The sequence below is a fragment of the Mercenaria mercenaria genome, chromosome 1 (genome assembly GCF_021730395.1).
Source record: "Mercenaria mercenaria strain notata chromosome 1, MADL_Memer_1, whole genome shotgun sequence".
Taxonomy (NCBI): Eukaryota; Metazoa; Mollusca; class Bivalvia; order Venerida; family Veneridae; genus Mercenaria; species Mercenaria mercenaria.
The window spans coordinates 78788549-78806007 of record NC_069361.1 but is presented as its reverse complement, the minus strand read 5'-3'; the positions used below and the strand labels follow the sequence as shown (position 1 = coordinate 78806007).

The 17459-nt window shown below is 36.9% G+C and overlaps 2 protein-coding genes across 2 annotated transcripts in view; both read right to left on the bottom strand.

Moving 5' to 3' along the window:
* LOC123532948 (TATA box-binding protein-associated factor RNA polymerase I subunit A-like) overlaps positions 1 to 17459 on the bottom strand; it is a 61078-nt gene that overhangs the window by 28830 nt on the left and 14789 nt on the right. The window contains exons 6-9 of the mRNA XM_053551921.1: positions 16063 to 16228; positions 13705 to 13853; positions 12674 to 12826; positions 11078 to 11141 (exon numbers count right to left, since the gene is read on the bottom strand). Coding sequence (XP_053407896.1) covers positions 11078 to 11141; positions 12674 to 12826; positions 13705 to 13853; positions 16063 to 16228 — 532 coding nt within the window. The remainder of the gene's footprint in view (positions 1 to 11077; positions 11142 to 12673; positions 12827 to 13704; positions 13854 to 16062; positions 16229 to 17459) is intronic.
* On the bottom strand, positions 3205 to 4523 carry LOC123532961 (asialoglycoprotein receptor 1-like). Its single transcript, XM_045314598.2, has one exon. It carries the CDS (start codon positions 4381 to 4383, stop codon positions 3283 to 3285), a length of 1101 nt encoding a protein of 366 aa, XP_045170533.2. The 5' UTR covers positions 4384 to 4523; the 3' UTR covers positions 3205 to 3282.

Below are 17459 nucleotides of genomic sequence, written 5' to 3'. Positions count from 1 at the left end.
CATGACCCACTTTCGAACTTGACCTAGATATCATCAAGATGAACATTCAGACCAACTTTCATACAGATCCCATGAAAAATATGGCCTTTAGAGAGGTCACAAGGTTTTTCTATTATTTGATCTACTGACCTAGTTTTTGATGGCACGTGACCCAGTTTCGAACCTGACCTAGATATCATCAAGGTGAACGTTCTGACCAATTTTCATGAAGATCTTGTGAAATATATGGCCTCTAGAGAGGTCCCAAGGTTTTTCTATTTTTAGACCTACTGACCTAGTTTCTGAAGGCACGTGACCCAGTTTCGAACTTGACCTAGATATCATCAAGGTGAACATTCTGACCAATTTTCATGAAGATCTTGTGAAAAACATGGCCTCTAGAGAGGTCACAAGGTTTTTCTATTTTTAGACCTACTGACCTAGTTTTTGACCGCATATGACCCAGTTTCGAACTTGACCTAGATATCATCAAGGTGAACATTCTGACCAACTTTCATAAAGATCCCGTGAAAAATGTGACCTGTAGAGTGGTCACAAGCAAAAGTTTACGAACGCACGCACGCACGCAAGCACGGACGATGGACGCTGCGTGATCACAAAAGCTCACTTTGTCACTATGTGACAGGTGAGCTAAAAATGGGGTCAGGTAGAGTTATAGGTCCTGGTTACTGCACTTCCTTTCTATGACATGACCTATATATCTGTCTAAAGTATCAAGTAATTCCTTCAATAGTTTTTTAAATTATGATCTGGACAAACTTTTTTCACATAAGGGGAGGCAATTCAAAAATGGTGTCAGCTAGAGTTACGGTTCTTTGACACTGCGCTTCCTCTCACTGACCTCTATCAATATATAAAGTATCAAGTCAATCCCTTTCATAGTTTCGGCCTTCAGCTCCGGACAAGCCTTTTACAAAGTTTTTGTAAAAAGCTTGTTCGGAGCTTAAAAGGGAGATAATTCGAAATGAGACCAGCAAGAGTTATGGTTCCTTATTACTGCATTTCCTCTCAATGAGCTTTATCATTGTGTGAAGTTACAACTTAGTACCTTCAATACTTTTTGAGTTATGCTCCGGACAAAAGTGTGACAGATAGACATACTGACAGACAGACAGATGGACGGACAAGGTGGGTGGTGACTATTTGCTCCCCCATTCAGGGAGCATAAAAAGCACATGGCAAATGCAGAATATCTTATGACATACAGTCAGATCTAAATGACATTTTCTACAGATAAATGGAATACGTTAACCAACAAGGCAGTCTGAAAGACAGCTATATCCCCCGCCCCTGTTATGGATAGTGGCTCAAACCTTTTAACTTGATGAGGTGATCATTTGATCCAAGTTTCATTATTATCCTTCAATGGGTTTAAGAGATATAGAGTGAACATGGAATGGAAGGCTCAAACTTTTGACCTTCAGTTACAGGGCTTTTTCAGGGGTTTTTGGGAAAAAGGCCCCTGGTCATATTGGGAATTTTTAACGCGGTAAATTGTCAAATTTGGGAAAATATACTGACAAATTAAGTGAGTTTTTAATTAATATATATTATTTAAATCTTCAGTTTCAAATTTTACTGGTAGACAGTAGGCCTATCCCCTTGCGAAATTTTGAGATTTTTTTTCAGGTTTGTGTTCCAATATTGCCTAAAAATACAGTAACTCTTTATTTGTCATGCGAAAATTTTTGTTTACAGTTTGTTTTCACCAAAGTTATAACTGAAATTATCCAAAAAGTAGAATGGCAAAGTGCGTGTATTTTCGAGTGTAAAAGCTGGGTCGTGAAAATATGTGACAATTGATTTTAATGGTATAAGAACTACCTGTCAACATGTTTTGGGTACTTTATTCAATTAATATTTGTGTTTTTATGCATTTTGAGAGGTTTTTGCATACAAATCATACATTTCTTCAGCAAAATCTTGTAATTATTTTTTGCCGAGGTTGCAGACGATCATGTTACTAAAAATAGAAACGAGTTGGTTTTTCCAACATTTTGTTTGATTTACTTGGCAAACAAAACTAATTGTGCAAGAATTATTACTGAAAAACAGAAAGTAACTGATTTCAGTTGGGAAATTTTTCATTGGATTGGGAATTTTTTGCTCCAGATTGGGAAAAATAGAGCATATTTGGCATTGGGAATGGGGCCGAATATCGGCCCCGTGAGATAGGGTGAAAAAGCCCTGAGTTATGACCTTGACCTTGAGCCAACATGGCTGACTCATGGGTTCTGCAAATTGTATTGATGAGGTAATCATTTGACCTAAGTTTCATGATTATCCTTCAAGGGGTTTAGGAGATACAGAGTGGACACAAAATTGAAGGCTCAAACCTTTGATCTTGAGTTGTGACCTTGACCTTGAGCCAACATGACTGACTCATGAGTTCTGCACATCATCTTGATGAGGTGATCATTTGACCCAAGTTTCAGGATTATCCTTCAAGGGGTTTAGGAGATACAGAGCAGACAAGAAATGGAAGGCTCAAACCTTTTACCTAGAGTTGTGACCTTGACCTTAAGCCGACATGGCTAACTCATGAGTTCTGCACATTGTCTTGATGAGGTGATCATTTGACCAAAGTTTCATAAAAATCCTTCAAGGGGTTTAGGAAATACAGAGCAGACAAAAAATGTTATGGACAGACGAAAGGACTGAAGACAGAAGGACAGATGAAGACCATTCTTATAACCCCCCCCCCCCCCACCACTCGTGGCGGGGGATTAATAATTAAGAATTTATTAATCAAAATATTTATCTTTCACTGATATGGAAAAACCTTGTATTTTTATGTTTAAAATGGGTAAAAGATAATCATTTTTACCATTATTATCTAGTGATTCACAACTGAGTGGAAACCAAAGTCTGACGCCACATACCTGCCCACCCACCATTTGATATTCGCCATGCCAATCTTAAAACTAGGATTTTTTGAAAAACCTGATTAGAAACTCATTGCTGGACAGAATTTAAGTGAAATTACAGACATTTTGTACTTTTAACAGTTTTATTAATTGTTCATATTTTTTCATGGAGTTTTTGCATATTATTAAGCATGCCTTTGACTGTCAAAATTCTCTTGCTTAGTTTAGTACTATTTAATAAAATAATATTTCATCCTACATTTTGAAGTGCAAGCTATTTACAGTCTTTACTCTAATGAACAATTTCAACAATATGAGAAACAGAACAAGAAACCGGTAATTTTTCCTTTACAATTTATATCCGATTAATACAAAAGCAATAAATGCAACAATTATTGAATACAGAGGTTTAAAATTACACCAGTAGTGTTTTTTCACAAACATATCTCTGTTTTGATGGGCACCAACCATCATTCCACTGTCCTTGCAGTTTAATACAACTCATCATACAGTCTTCCTTCCCTCTGTAATCATCTGGTTGTGGTCTGTACCAGTTTACAAAACCTGTATCTACTTTTTTACCTGAGCCACTCCATATCCAATCACCTTCTTTGTCAATGTCGGACCCTCCTGCCCAAAATCCTGCATACTTAGATTCACTCCAAGCTTTTTCAACAGAGAGGACTAAACCCAGAACAAATTCCACTTCATCGATTCTGTCATACTCAACTAGATGTGCACCTTCTTTTCTGCAGTTTGTGTTGGCTTCAGTCCAATTTGAAGTCGATGTACTGAAGTAGTAACATGATCCAGAGAATTTATGCCATTTTGATGGACAATCTGATAGTTTATACAGGTTGTTAAGAACTTTCTCTTTAAACTCCTCCAATTCCATTAATGTAAACTTCACAGAAGTCAATTCCTCTTTTGTAGTTTCAAAAGCAGTTTTGTATCTATTCATTTCTTTCTCCAATGACTCAATTCTTGCTTCTTGTTTAATCAACACTGACTTGGTGTATTTATCCAAAGACTTCAAGCCCTCGGAGGATTTTTCAATTTTAGGCACCTTATCATTCAACTTAGTCTTAACACTGGCGTGGCTTTCTTGAAGCGCTCTCATTTCTGCTAATATTTGCTCTTGAAAATTAGTTACATTGTTGTCAATTTTATGTAAAATATTGCGAACTGCTTTCTTTTCTAGTTTAAATGCAGAATATAGTCTCATCTCATGATCAGTTTTTGCCGACAATTCACTCTTGTTTATTTCTACCGTAGGCAAACTTGACGAATCACAATTTTTTAAACAAGATATGTTCAGCTGATCAAGATGTTCCCAAATTTGAAGGATATCAAGTCTGAAAACTGCGATATCACGTGCAACTGAATCCAACCTTATCTCCGTATTTGTGATTCTCTGAGTCTGTCTTGAACTGTAATTAATCCTTTCGGACAACACTAAACACAGAAACAATTCTGTGAATGTAAGTATGAGATACAAAGAGATTATTTTTTCCATTTTGAAGAGATATCTTTCATTACACAGTAATAATAAAAGCTCTTCTTGTTTTCCTTCCACCTAAACTTGACCTATGTCGAAGAAGGAAGATAATAAGTGCTTTCTCCAAATCTCCATAAAGGATGTGTTTAATGCAATATATTTTTCAAGTGATAATATAAATATGAAGTTGTCCAATTAGACTTGCTCAAACAGAAAGAGTAAAAAATTGTCCAATTAGAACCATTACATTTGCAGTGTCAGGAAGGCTATTCAGAAGTATAGCATGCCTACTTAAGAGAAGAAAACAGTTTTATTGTTTTCTACAATTAATGTTAGGAATGGTTTCTATTAACATTTCCTTAACAAGCAATTGCAATAGGCCAACTTTTTTATGCCTAAATTAAATGTTTGTTTGTTGTTGTATTGCATTAATATACTGTCAGTTATCCTAAACCGATATACCTGACTTTCTTACTAGTATTAATCTTTTCTCCACAAGTAACTGGCAACTTCCCAACATGAATCAAAGGCAAAGGTGAATAGACATTAATAACAGGCGGTCGACCATTGATCTTAGACATGCAGTTTTTTTTATCAGAGAACATATAAATCTCCTAGGATTCAAACCTAAGGCTTCCTGTTTGTGTTCTAACCTTTGAACTTCTTCAAAGAATGGCAAAATCATAAAATATAATTATTTGGCCACTACAAATTTATTCACAGCTTATTTTGATCTCTAGAACCATTATCCCTGCTCAAATTTGCTTTGCCTTTTTTTTTTAATCCTTGCCTTCTGTTTTTACAAAACAACTTTTCCTTTTTTATAAACATACACCACATTACTGGTGAAGTATTTACTGCAACATATGTCACAAACAGGAAGTAAAAACAAACATATTTGTAAGGACTCTGTAAATGAATTTCAAAGATTGTACAATATCTTTTTGAATGAAGATAGTTAAGAAATAGTTATAAACAGAATTGTAATTGACTGACTACTCATAAAATTATGTATCAATCTTATCAACTAATCTTTTGCATTGAGGCAACTGAGTCAAGACCAAGCAAGGTTCCTTATGGCTGCCATGAAATTTTATGAGATTTCACTCAGATTCTTGAGAGCATTTTTGATCTGTTTTATTTCATAGATCTTTGATTTCACTTTTATTTGCTCATTTATCAATGACATTTTACCAAATTTCAGACATTGTCACTGTATAAATTAGACAACAAAGTTACTGTGAAATCATTATCATTCAATGTGTCAATCCATGAAACAAAATACAAATGAACACTAGACGCCCATAGGCAACATGTCGAGCCTGCCCTTTGACCCCTAACTGTGACCTTGACCTTTGAGATAGGAACCTGGGGTTTGCACATGAAACTCCGTCTCATTGAGTTAAACAAGCGTGCTAAATATAAACAAAATTCCTCAATGCATGTCAAAGTTATAGGCCGGACAAGATCTGACATGACCTTTGACCTCCAACTGTGACCTTGACCTTTGAAATAGGAACCTGGGGTGTGTGCATGATAACGTCTCACTGAGGTTAACATTCATGACAAGTATAAACAAGATTGCTCCATGCATGTCAAAGTTATGGTCCAGACAAACAAATCTGGATGGACGCACGCATGCATGACGCACAACGCACGGCGCACACACAGACACCGAACAGCCATTTGGACAACTATATCTTCGCTTCCGCAAGCAAGCTCGATAAAAAGTACCTAAAAAAACTCTATGTAGCACTATCTTTACTTACCGATTTGTTTAGCAACAGAAGATATGTTAATAGGACGTGTCTTGTGACTTGAGCATGAAAAAGAGCAATTTTTTAAACCATGGAGATTTTGCAGATTTTCGTCATCACTGTATTTTGTTTCTTACAGTTTGCTGTATCTAACAAACGATTAAGCAAGTGATTCTACTTTTGCAACCAGTGCAGGCTGATCTTGGTCTGCACTATTCACTTTTCGGTCAGTAAATTTTCAGTGAACATCCCTTTGAATAATAAAACGTAATGCTCAAATTGTATGATAGACCCGTCCATTTTAGAAATTTAGCAGGGTAAAAGTTAAACAGAAGGCATACCACTATAGAGCATTGTCTTTACGTCATTGTGAGTGAAATATCATATTTCTGTGACAATACTGCAGATATATGGGACAGCTTAGACCAATCTAACACAACCATGAATGCTAATCTGGTGTGTTCTACAAAAGTGCCAAATACAAGAAAACATTTAAAACTGGGAAACAATTGGGTCATGATGACCCTGGATCACTCACCTGAGTAATGTGAGCTACATTGACAAGTGTAAGAGATCAGGTAAGAAAGTCAAATGTAAGTAAGCATTGAAATCTTTTCCCAGTTGTGTGAACATGTTTCAAATGTCAAATCTATGCTAAAATATTAAGAAAGTAGGTCAGTAGGTCACATTCGTGGTCACAGAAAGTCAGTTTTAAGATCGGTGTGCAAAACTGTATATGTCATCCAAATTTCCAGGCTGCATCTTAAACAAGAGGGTCATGATGATCCTGAATCGCTCACCTGAGTTATATGAGCCATATGTTTAAAATGGCAAACTGATGCTAAAATATTAGAAAGTAGGTCCGTAGGTCACATTCATGGTCACTGAAAGTCAGTTTTAAGATCAGTGTGCAAAACTGTACATGTCATTCAAATTTCAAGACTGTATCTTAACAAGAGCTGTCACTAATGGTGACAAATGCCCCCACAGCACCTTGACCTTTGACCTGGTGATCCTGACCTTTGACCTGGTGACCCCAAAGTCAATAGGGGTCGTGCACTCAATAAGTACTATTAGCATGTGAAGTTTGAAGGTCCTGGGTGCAGTGGTTCGCGAGTAAAGTGCCTTCATGCAAAAAGTTAACATTAGCCCCTGTGACCTTGACCTTTGACCTGGTGACCCCAAAGTCAATAGGGGTCGTGTACTCAATAAGTACTATCAGCATGTGAAGTTTGAAGGTCCTGGGTGCAGTGGTTCGCGAGTAAAGTGCCTTCATGCAAAAAGTTAACATTGGCCCCTGTGACCTTGACCTTTGACCTGGTGACCCTAAAGTCAGTAGGGTTCGTGTACTCAATAAGTACTATCAGCATGTGAAGTTTGAAGGTCCTGGGTGCAGTGGTTCGCGAGTAAAGTGCCTTCATGCAAAAAGTTAACGTTGTGATGAACTAACGAACAAACTAACGAACGGACGGACAGTTAAAAACTAATATGCCTCCCTTCGGGGGCATAAAAAACAAGAAAGTAGGTCAAGGTCACAGTCAAGTGACCCCTAATCACTTGGGGTCATCAGGTAATTATAATTAAACAGTCTAGGAAATATGATCTGATAATTTCTTAACTATTTATTCCTATATAACTCATATAAAAAGTGACCCCCTGGGCGGGGCCTCTTTTCACCCCAGGGGCATAATTTGAACAATTTCGGTAGAGGACCACTAGGCAATGCTACATACCGAATATCAAAGGCCTAGGCCTTGTGGTTTCAGACAAGAAGATTTTTATGGTTTTTTCCTATATAAGTCTATGTAAAACTTGGGACCCCCAGGGCAGGGCCTCTTTTCACCCAAGGGACATAATTTGAACAAATATGGTAGAGGACCACTAGGGTATGCAACATAACAAATATCAAAAGCCTAGGCCTTGAAATTTCAGGCAAGAAGATTTTTTTTTCCTATATAAGTCTAAGTAAAACTTGAGATCCCCGGGGCAGGGCCTCTTTTCACCCTAGGGTTATAATTTGAATAATTTTGGTAGAGGACCACAAGGCAATGCTACATACCAAATATCAAAGGCCTAGGTCTTGTGGGTTTAGACAAGAAGATTTTTAAAGTTTATTCCTAAATAAGTCTATGTAAAACTTGTGCCCCCGGGGCGGGGCCTCTTTTCACCCCAGGGGTATAATTTGAACAATTTTCATAGAGGACCATTAGATGATGTCACATGCCCAATATCAAGGCTCTACGCCTTGCGGTTTTGGACAAGAAGATTTTTAAATCATGGCAACCAGAGTTCTGCATGGAATTCAATTCTTTGAATAATTTTGAAAGGGGGCCACCCAAGGATCATTCCTGTGAAGTTTGGTGTAATTCTGCCCAGTGGTTTTCAAGAAGAAGATTTTTTTAGAAAATGTTGACGGACGGACGACGGACATTGAGCGGTCACAAAAGCTCACCATGAGCCTTTGGCTCAGGTGAGCTAAAAGCAAGTAGATCAGTACATCAAGGTCACAGTCATGTGACCCCTAATTACTAGGGGTAATTATAATTAAACAGTCTAGGAAATATGATCAGATAATTTTTGAAATATTTTTCCTGTATAACTTATATAAAAACTAGGTGACCCCAGGGCAGGGCTTTAAATGGACCCTAGGTCATGATTTGAACAATCTTAGTAAAGGACCTCTTGACAATGCCACATGTAAAATATCTAAGCTCTGTTGCCTCTCGGTTTCAAAGGAGAACATTTTTTTATGTTTTTCCTACAGATGACCCTGGGATCATAACTTGAACAATCTTGGTAGAAGTCCACTAGACAATGTGGCAGCCATGTTTTTTAACAAAATAGTATGGCTTAAGCAATTTTGGTAGAAAGTCACCTAGAGATCATTTCTACAAAATAATTGTTGAAATCCGGCTTACAGTTTCTGAGAAGAAGATTTTTAAAGATTTCCTTTTCGGTTGCCATGACAACCACAGTTCTGAATGGATTTTAATTCTTTGGGTAAGTTTGAAAGGGGGCCACCCAAGAATCATTTCTGTGAAGTTTAGTGTAAATCTGCCCAGTGGTTTTGGAGAAGATTTTTGAAATTTACAATAAAGTCATATAGGGAAAACAAGCCCTGCCCCCTGGCGGCCATGTTTTTACCGAAATAGAGTAGCGTAAGCAATTTTGGTAGAAAACCACCTAGGAAAGGATCAAGAATCATTTCTGTGAAGTTTCTGTGAAGTTTTGTGTAAATCTGTCCAGTGGTTTTGAAGAAGAAGATCTTTGAAATTTACAATAGAGTCATATAGGGAAAACAAGCCCTGCCCCCTGGCGGCCATGTTTTTTATCCAAATATAACAGCTTAAGCACTTTTGGTAGAGGGTCATCTAGAGACCATTTCTACAAAATATTTTTGAAATCTGGCTAGCAGCCTATGAGGAGAAGATTTTAAAGATTTTCCTTTTGGTTGCCATGGTCAGTTCTGAATGGATATTAATTATTTGGGCAATTATGGAAGGGGTCACCCAAGGATCTGCCCAGTAGTTCTGAAGATGATTTTTTTTAAAAACTGTTGACGGACACACGACGGACAACAGACATCAAGCAGTCACAAAAGTTCACCTTGAGCCTTTCGCTCAGGTGAGCTAAAAATTCAAGGACTTAACACAAACAGTAATTTCCGCATTTCAAACTGAAAAACAGGCTCAGTTTTCAAAACTCAATTTTAGAAAGAATGGAAAATAATGAAATTTTGACAATTAAAATAAAAGGGTCACTGCCCCTAAAGCCCTCACCTGTGTACAAGGCTTCAAGTGTGTTCGCGTAATGTAATGGTACAAGTACAAAGTTATGTTACTTCCATGTTAGCCTATATTATATACATGTCACATACATTTTTGAACTTGGGGCAATAATTTGAACAATTATGGTAGACAGTACAAAGTTTCTTATATATTTGCCTATAGTAAGTACATGTCACACACAGGGGCATGGCCATTTTTGACCTTAGGGCAATAATTTGGACAGCTATGGTAGAGAAAAAACGAGTTTTAATGTTTCCACTATATACGTATATGGAAAAGCAACCACGCCCTCTGACAACCATGTTTTTTGACAAATCAAATTAATCTGAACAATCTTGGTAGTGGGTCACACAAGGACCATTTGTGTGAAATTATTTTAAAATCAGGCCAGCAGTTTCACACGAGAAGATTTTTTAAATTTCCACTATATACATATAGGGAAAAGTGACCAAACCCCTGGCTGCCATGTTTTTTGACGAATTGGTATAATTTGAACAATCTTGGTAGAGGGTCACATATGGATGGTTTGTGTAAAATTATTTTAAAATTGGGCCAACAGTTTCACACACAAAGATTTTTTAATTTTCCACTATGTGCATACAGGGAAAAGTGACCACGCCCTCTGGCAGCCATGTTTTTTGATGAATCGGTGTTATTTGAACAATCTTGGTAGAGGGTGACATAAGGACCATTTGTGTGAAATTATTTCAAAATAGGCCATCGGTTTAGGAGGAGATGTCGTTTGAAGTTTTTTCTATTTTTAGCTCTGGCACCCCTATGTGCAACCAAGCAGAACCGTTTGAACAACTTTTGTGGAGGACCACCCAAGGAATTTCATGGCCAAGTTTCATCAAAATCCATTCAGTGGTTTTTGATGTGTCGTTTAAAAACAATTGTCGACGACTGACGACTAGACGAAAGGGCGAACACAGCGTGATCACAATAGCTCACCACGAGCACATTGTGCTCAGGTGAGCTTAAAACTCAAAGAAATAGACATGAGAAATATCAATAAAGGACATTCAAAGTTAAAATGTATTTTACAACCGAAAATGTGGATGACAAATGTAAAGCAAATATACTGCCATGCAAGAAGAAATTTCCGCACTGAAGTTGCAGTTATCAGACTTAACATTCAAGTATAAATATTTGCACATGATTTCTTACCTGCTATGAGTTGTGAGCAGAGATCTAGAACCAAACCATCTGAGGGAGACAACTGAGCAACAATCTGAAATGAAATTAATAGAGTTCGGAAAATGAAGTGATTATAATTGCAAAATTTACTTCAAATACACTTTGCAGATCTCTACTTCTAGTAACTACTGACTCAGACCTCCACTAATTACCTTTACTGGTGAATACAAGTATCGATAAGAAACCAAATACTATATTTTTTTTAACATTTATTCTTTCCACAAAACAAGTTGCTGACAAGATTTTTTTTCAAGGATTTCTGGGTGAAATTCAAGCTTTTTTCCCCAGAATTAAAGAAATTTTCCCAGTTTTGTAGGGTATCAGTCTTTTCAAGGTGTTTTCTTGGACAATCATCAAGTTCTTGGACTTGTAAAGTATTCTGCAAACCCTGTGTTACAACGACTTGAAATAAGATATTGAACTCCATTTTTAGTTACTATCCAGCCCATGAAATATTTTCTTTTTATTCCACAATCAATAGAAATATAAATACAGGCCAAAAAGCCTTAGATATTTCATTTTTTTCTGTTTTAGTTTTGTTGGATTTCGAGTCACAGATATACAATTTATGCCATACAGCATCTTTCCACGTTCAGGGGTGGAGGAAGACCGACCAATAGAGGCCCTCCAGACATTATTTCAGACACTGGTGGGCACCTAAATAGAACCACAAACCTTCCTGAAGCTAGCTGGATTACAGGTTCCTCACATGGCAACCAGAGCAGGACTGTAACCCATAGAAGTGAGGGGCAACTGATTCCAAGTCAGCAGTCTTAACCACTCAGCCATGGAGGGCCCTTTGGATATTTCATAATGCCTGCTTTGATCTTGGTAGTATTTTTCATAAATACAAATAAACATGCCTAAGCATTCACCTGACTTATTTTTTCTACAATGTAGAATTTGATTAAATCCCGACTTTTCAAAACTTCAGAATTTGCTTAGAAACTGCAGCAAATAAAATAGATAAGTTAGTGTGCGTGATTTTTGCTAGATTGATTAAAAAATTTGGGACCTCACGCAAGTTTTATAATGTGAGTCTACGCGAAAATCACAACTTCCATAACATTTTTGCGAATAGAAATTTTTCTACAATGTAGATTTCAATGAGACTTCTCACAGTAGTAAATAATCATATGGTCTATAATGTAGTGAAATATAATGTATAGGTCTGTGTGCTTACTTTTGAGATATTTGATCATGATTAAAATCAACCAATCATTTCAAGCTAATTTTAAGACATTATTTTGAATTATTTAATGTGTCAGATGTTTTAATATCATATATTTTCTTTAGAAAGATAGAAACAGTGCCATTGTAATAGATTTACTCACAGGTTGCAATTAATTCATTAAATTATTTTCATTTCCGTACGTCGAATCCAGGCTTTATTCTACCTTTTCCGGATAAAAGATCTTACGCCATCACTTCCGGTTCATCAGAAGTGCAGAACTACCTTAAGTAGCCACCTGCCTTAAGCAACCGGATTGTCACTCCCTTGACTGGCTGCTTCATAAAGGTTTCACTGTATTTACATCATTATATTTAACCTTTTGTTGTACTTACCTTCAGGCTCCATATTTTATCGTCATGTTCAGGGAAGTGCTTCTGACAAAAATCATACAAGTATTTGTGAGCATTCAAGCTGTCTCCATTATTATCGCAGTAGCTCTTCAACAAGGAGAAAGCATCCATCTGTTTACCATCACAGACCAGCAACTGAAATTAAACTAGAATTTTTTCCCACTGTAGAAGCGAACTTTTTTACCTATTTCTTGTAACGTAAAAATTTGTGGGCAGAAAAGAATTGTTTCTGATATTCTTTATAATCTATATTGCAACAGCAGTAATTTCCAAGCTGACCTGGCTAAGAATTTGGCAACTGTTAGTAATTATCAGAAATCATGATTGTGTTCATACTGACCACTCTACTCATAGAGACAAACAGACAAATAAACAAGAGCTATCCATAAGACAGAAAATACTCGACTACTCTTAATGTTGTCCCAGAAACAGGAATATTACCCTAAATGTTAAAATATCTATAGAGTTTCAATCCAGTATCTGCATTAGTTTTGGAGATGCAAAACTTAAACCAGAAGTTTTAAGTCCAAAAGGAGGCATAATTTGGCCAAAATACATTTCAGAGTTATGGGACTTGACCCAGTGAGGTTGGTAATTGACCTAGAAAATGAACAAAAATAAGTTTCAAAGCTATATGCCTTTAAATGATAGCTATATATACTTGCATGCAAAACTTTAAAAATCGAGCTAAAAACATTGTCCACTTAATTCATATTAAAACATTTAGTCCACAGTTGTTAAAACTCATGAGATTATACATTTAGCTCTGAAGTCACCATTTCATTTCAAACAAGTCACATTTTCACTCCTTTCAGCTTTGTCACAACTTTTTTATAGATTTCTGTGAAATCATTCAATTTTATGGAAAAAATTCTGTGGTTTTGGCCAAAAAGATGTCATATGGGGACATGACTTCTTAAAGCTATAATGAATAGCAATTTATTTTTACATTAGTTAATTTCCCCGAACCAATGAAAGTAACCCTCTCAAGAATACTACTGATTTCATGATACCTCTGCATGTTTGGTAACAAATATATCCCAGACTCCTGGATATCCTTCCAATTCCTTGAAGCAAGATATGGCTCTGTCACTGAAGTTCTTTATCTGCATTGTTAGTGACTGCTTCTGTGACTGCATTAAGTGCTGGCTTAAACTGTCACCTGCAATAAAATACATTCTGAGAATAACAGCAAGTCTGAGATTCAGTTACAAATCATGAGTGTCAAAATCTATTCTCCAAAGTCTAACCTTATGAATGCTGTGAAATAGTTTATTTTTTGATAAAATTTTGTATTCAGCCAAAATGGCCATTTCATGGGAATATAAATTTGTAGCTTGCAGACTGCAAATATAGGTTCTAGATAATTCATTGAATTTTGAATGAAATTAAGTTTTTCAGTAACAAAGCGCAATAAAGTAAAAGCAAGAACTTATTTCATTAGAAGGTCAACAAATGAGCTATAACCTATTTGTAGTTAAACAAGAAACGCGGCAATGCCACGAAACCAGGTTTTCAACACTTTTCATAAGAATAAACAAGAGTACTCTAGCACCTGTATTTGCAGATGTTATTTTAATTTTGTGGTTGTTTAGTAATCATTGTAATTCTTTTGTTTTTCTAAGTCCACAAAAAAAATCCTTACCAGGTAGGAGATACCTTAAAATACACCTAAAATTAGAAAGTAACAACTATGTTGTACCACAGAAAAGTGGTCTTGGTTTTTCCCTACGGTCAATTATAAAAAAGTTACAATATAAGTTATTTATAGTAACAACTAAGGGAAGTTAATCTTAAAAAAAAAAAAAAAAAAAAAAAAAAAAAAAAAAATACAAAAAAAAAAGAAAATTGTAAGTTCACACAGAAATCCTTACCAGGTAGAGATTGGTCAAAATACACCTCAAAATTGGATGTAACATGCATATTGTACTACAGAAAAGTGGTCTCGATTTTTCCCTATGTCTAGTAATGAAAAAGTTACAATATAAGCTATTTATAGTAACAACAAAGGGAAGTAATTCTAAAGAAGGGAACTGCGCAAGACACTTCGTCTCATGATGGTGTATAATTGTGCCAAGTTACATCAAAATCCCTCTATGCATGAAGAAGATATGTTCCAGACAAAGTTTCCATTCTTGTATCCTTTGACCTGTAAGTGTGACCTTGACCTTAGACCTAGGGACCTGGTTCTTGCGCATGACACTCCGTCTCATGATGGTGAACAATTGTGCCAACATTCATCAAAATCCCTCCACGCATGTAGAAGATATGCTAACCCTAACCCTAACCCTATTTTTAGTAACAATGACCTTGACCTTGATCCCAGAAACCCCAAAATCAATCCCAAGCTACAACTTTATATAAGTTTTCTATACACCAAGTTTCATCATGATAGCTCATTCCTAAGTTAAGTTATTGACTGGAAACCCTTTTTCTATTTTAAGTAACAGTGACCTTGACCTTGACCCCAGAAACCCCAAAATCAATCCCAGCCTTTGTCTTGATATAAGCTACATACATACCAACTTTTATTCAAATATCTTTACTGAAACAAAAGTTATTGACTGGAAACCCTTTTTCTATTTTAAGTAACAGTGACCTTGACCTTGACCCCAGAAACCCCAAAATCAATCCCAGCCTTTGTTTTGATATAAGCTACATACATACCAAGTTTTATTCAAATATCTTTACCGAAACAAAAGTTATTGACCGGAAACACCAGTTTGACTCCACCGCCACCGCCGCCGCCCGTCCACCCGACCGACATCTACCCCAATCTAATAACTCTTAACAAGCAAAACTGTAGGTAACCATAAGCAAACCCCGTATTTGCCAACTAACTGATCCTTTGAATTGAGATTTGTTTGTAAGTTCATTAATAGTCGCCACCAGTAACATGCAACTCCTCCAGGAGACTGTCAGTAATGTTAAGTTGGAGGAAAGTGCAAGATTCAGAAGACACTCCCATTTCAAGAAATATCCTTGGCTCTTAAGCATGCAATGTGTAAAGCACCAATACAAAGGACTTTTTATCCCAAAGCAAGTAATTTTTAGTTTGAGGAACAGGGCCTCGAACTCAAGACCCATGGTTTCCTAGCCAGACCATGCTAACATCTGACAACCACCTAAACTTTTATCTTAAAGTTAATGGGTAAACTGGCATCAAAAGTAAGTACGGACAAAACATTGAAAATCTCCGTTTGCTGATAGGATGTTTAAATCAGTTAACTTCTTAAAAACAAAATAAACCGGAATTTTATTTAATTTTATTAATTGATTCAACTTGGGCCAACAATAAAAACTCCTCTAAAACAGTCAACAATTATAATAATCACTGTATCTATGGCATACATGAGGAAAGTTTTACTCACTTTGTCGGAATCCACTTCGCTGCATACTCAGTTCATCACATTGTTTCTTGTATTTTTTCCATTCCAAATACCAGAGTAGACCAAGATATGCTTTATGTAGTTTCTCCATATACTTCTCTCTATCTCCACTCGTAACTTTCTTCAGACCGTGCCTCTTCCGTACTTCCTAAAATATTCAATTACACTATGGGTTTTCTTTGTTAAAAAGGAAACTGTACTTCCAATAAACTTTCTGCATAAACTTCAGAAAATATATTGCATATTTTTGTATTGGCACCTTGTACATGTATTCATGAGTTAATTGGGAAATACTGCCTTGATAGCCTAGTAGTAGATCGTCGGCTTCAAGTGCGGGAGGTCGTGGGTTCGATCCCCATCCGCGTCTTACCAAAGACGTGAAAAAAGGTATCAGTAGCTCCCTTGCTTGATGCTAAGCATTAAAAGGAAACTGGCAAGAATATTTTTATTTATTATTTATTTATAAATACATATAGGTCACCATGGCCTAGTGGTTAAGGCATCCGCCTCAGGATTTGGAGGTCAGAGGTTCGAGCCCCATGGGAAGCATTCATTCGGGGGATGTTTGTCATGGGGCTCGTTCCGAAAAGGCCAGTTATGGAGCTGTGAGCTAGTTAAATGAATGGCTACCGACTTCTATCCGCCTGGTGCCTGGCATAGTGGTAGGAGTTGGGAGGTAATTGGTACGCACAATAAAGGTGTCTCATAAGCCAAATTGGTTGGCCCTTTCAATACGGGTGATATTATAATAAACCTCTGGCGGCCATGTTTTTGACAAATCATTTGAACAATCTTGGTAGAGGCAGGCTTTCAAGTGACCCTTGATGAAAAACTAGGAGAAAAGTAGGAGCCTCTGATATATAAAGTAGGAAAAAAGTAGGAATCTAATGATAAATAGTAGGAACTTCTGAGAACAAACTCTGGACCGGATCCAGAAATATTTGATAGTTTTAGTACACCTGCAAGGTGCACAGTGCCAAGAGGGGGTAGGTATGGGAGGAGAGCCTCTGTATGTGTGTGTGTGAGGGGGAGGGATGAGGAACTAGACGGGTATTCCCCTCATTTTATGATTTGGGGGTTCAGGGGCTTTCCCCCTGGAAACTTTTGAAATACAGGTATGAAATGGTGAGCTCTGGTGCATTTTATGGGTGTAAATTATGGGGTATGGGAGGAGGTATTGTAGCTATTTTAGGGGGGTCAGGGTGCTCTCCCCCGGGAAAATTTTGAAATACATGTACAAAATGGTGGTCTCTGGTGTATTTTTTGGTCTTAATTTTGAGGTATTGGGAGGGGTAATCTCCTCATTTAATAAGTGTGTGTGGGGTGGGGTCAGAGGGCTGTCCCCCTGGAACTTCAGAAATACAGGTATGAAATGGTGA

What these genes read in the sequence shown, in the direction of transcription:
- LOC123532961 (XM_045314598.2), bottom strand. Translation starts at nt 4,383, where the DNA reads ATGGAAAAAATAATCTCTTTGTATCTCATACTTACATTCACAGAATTG.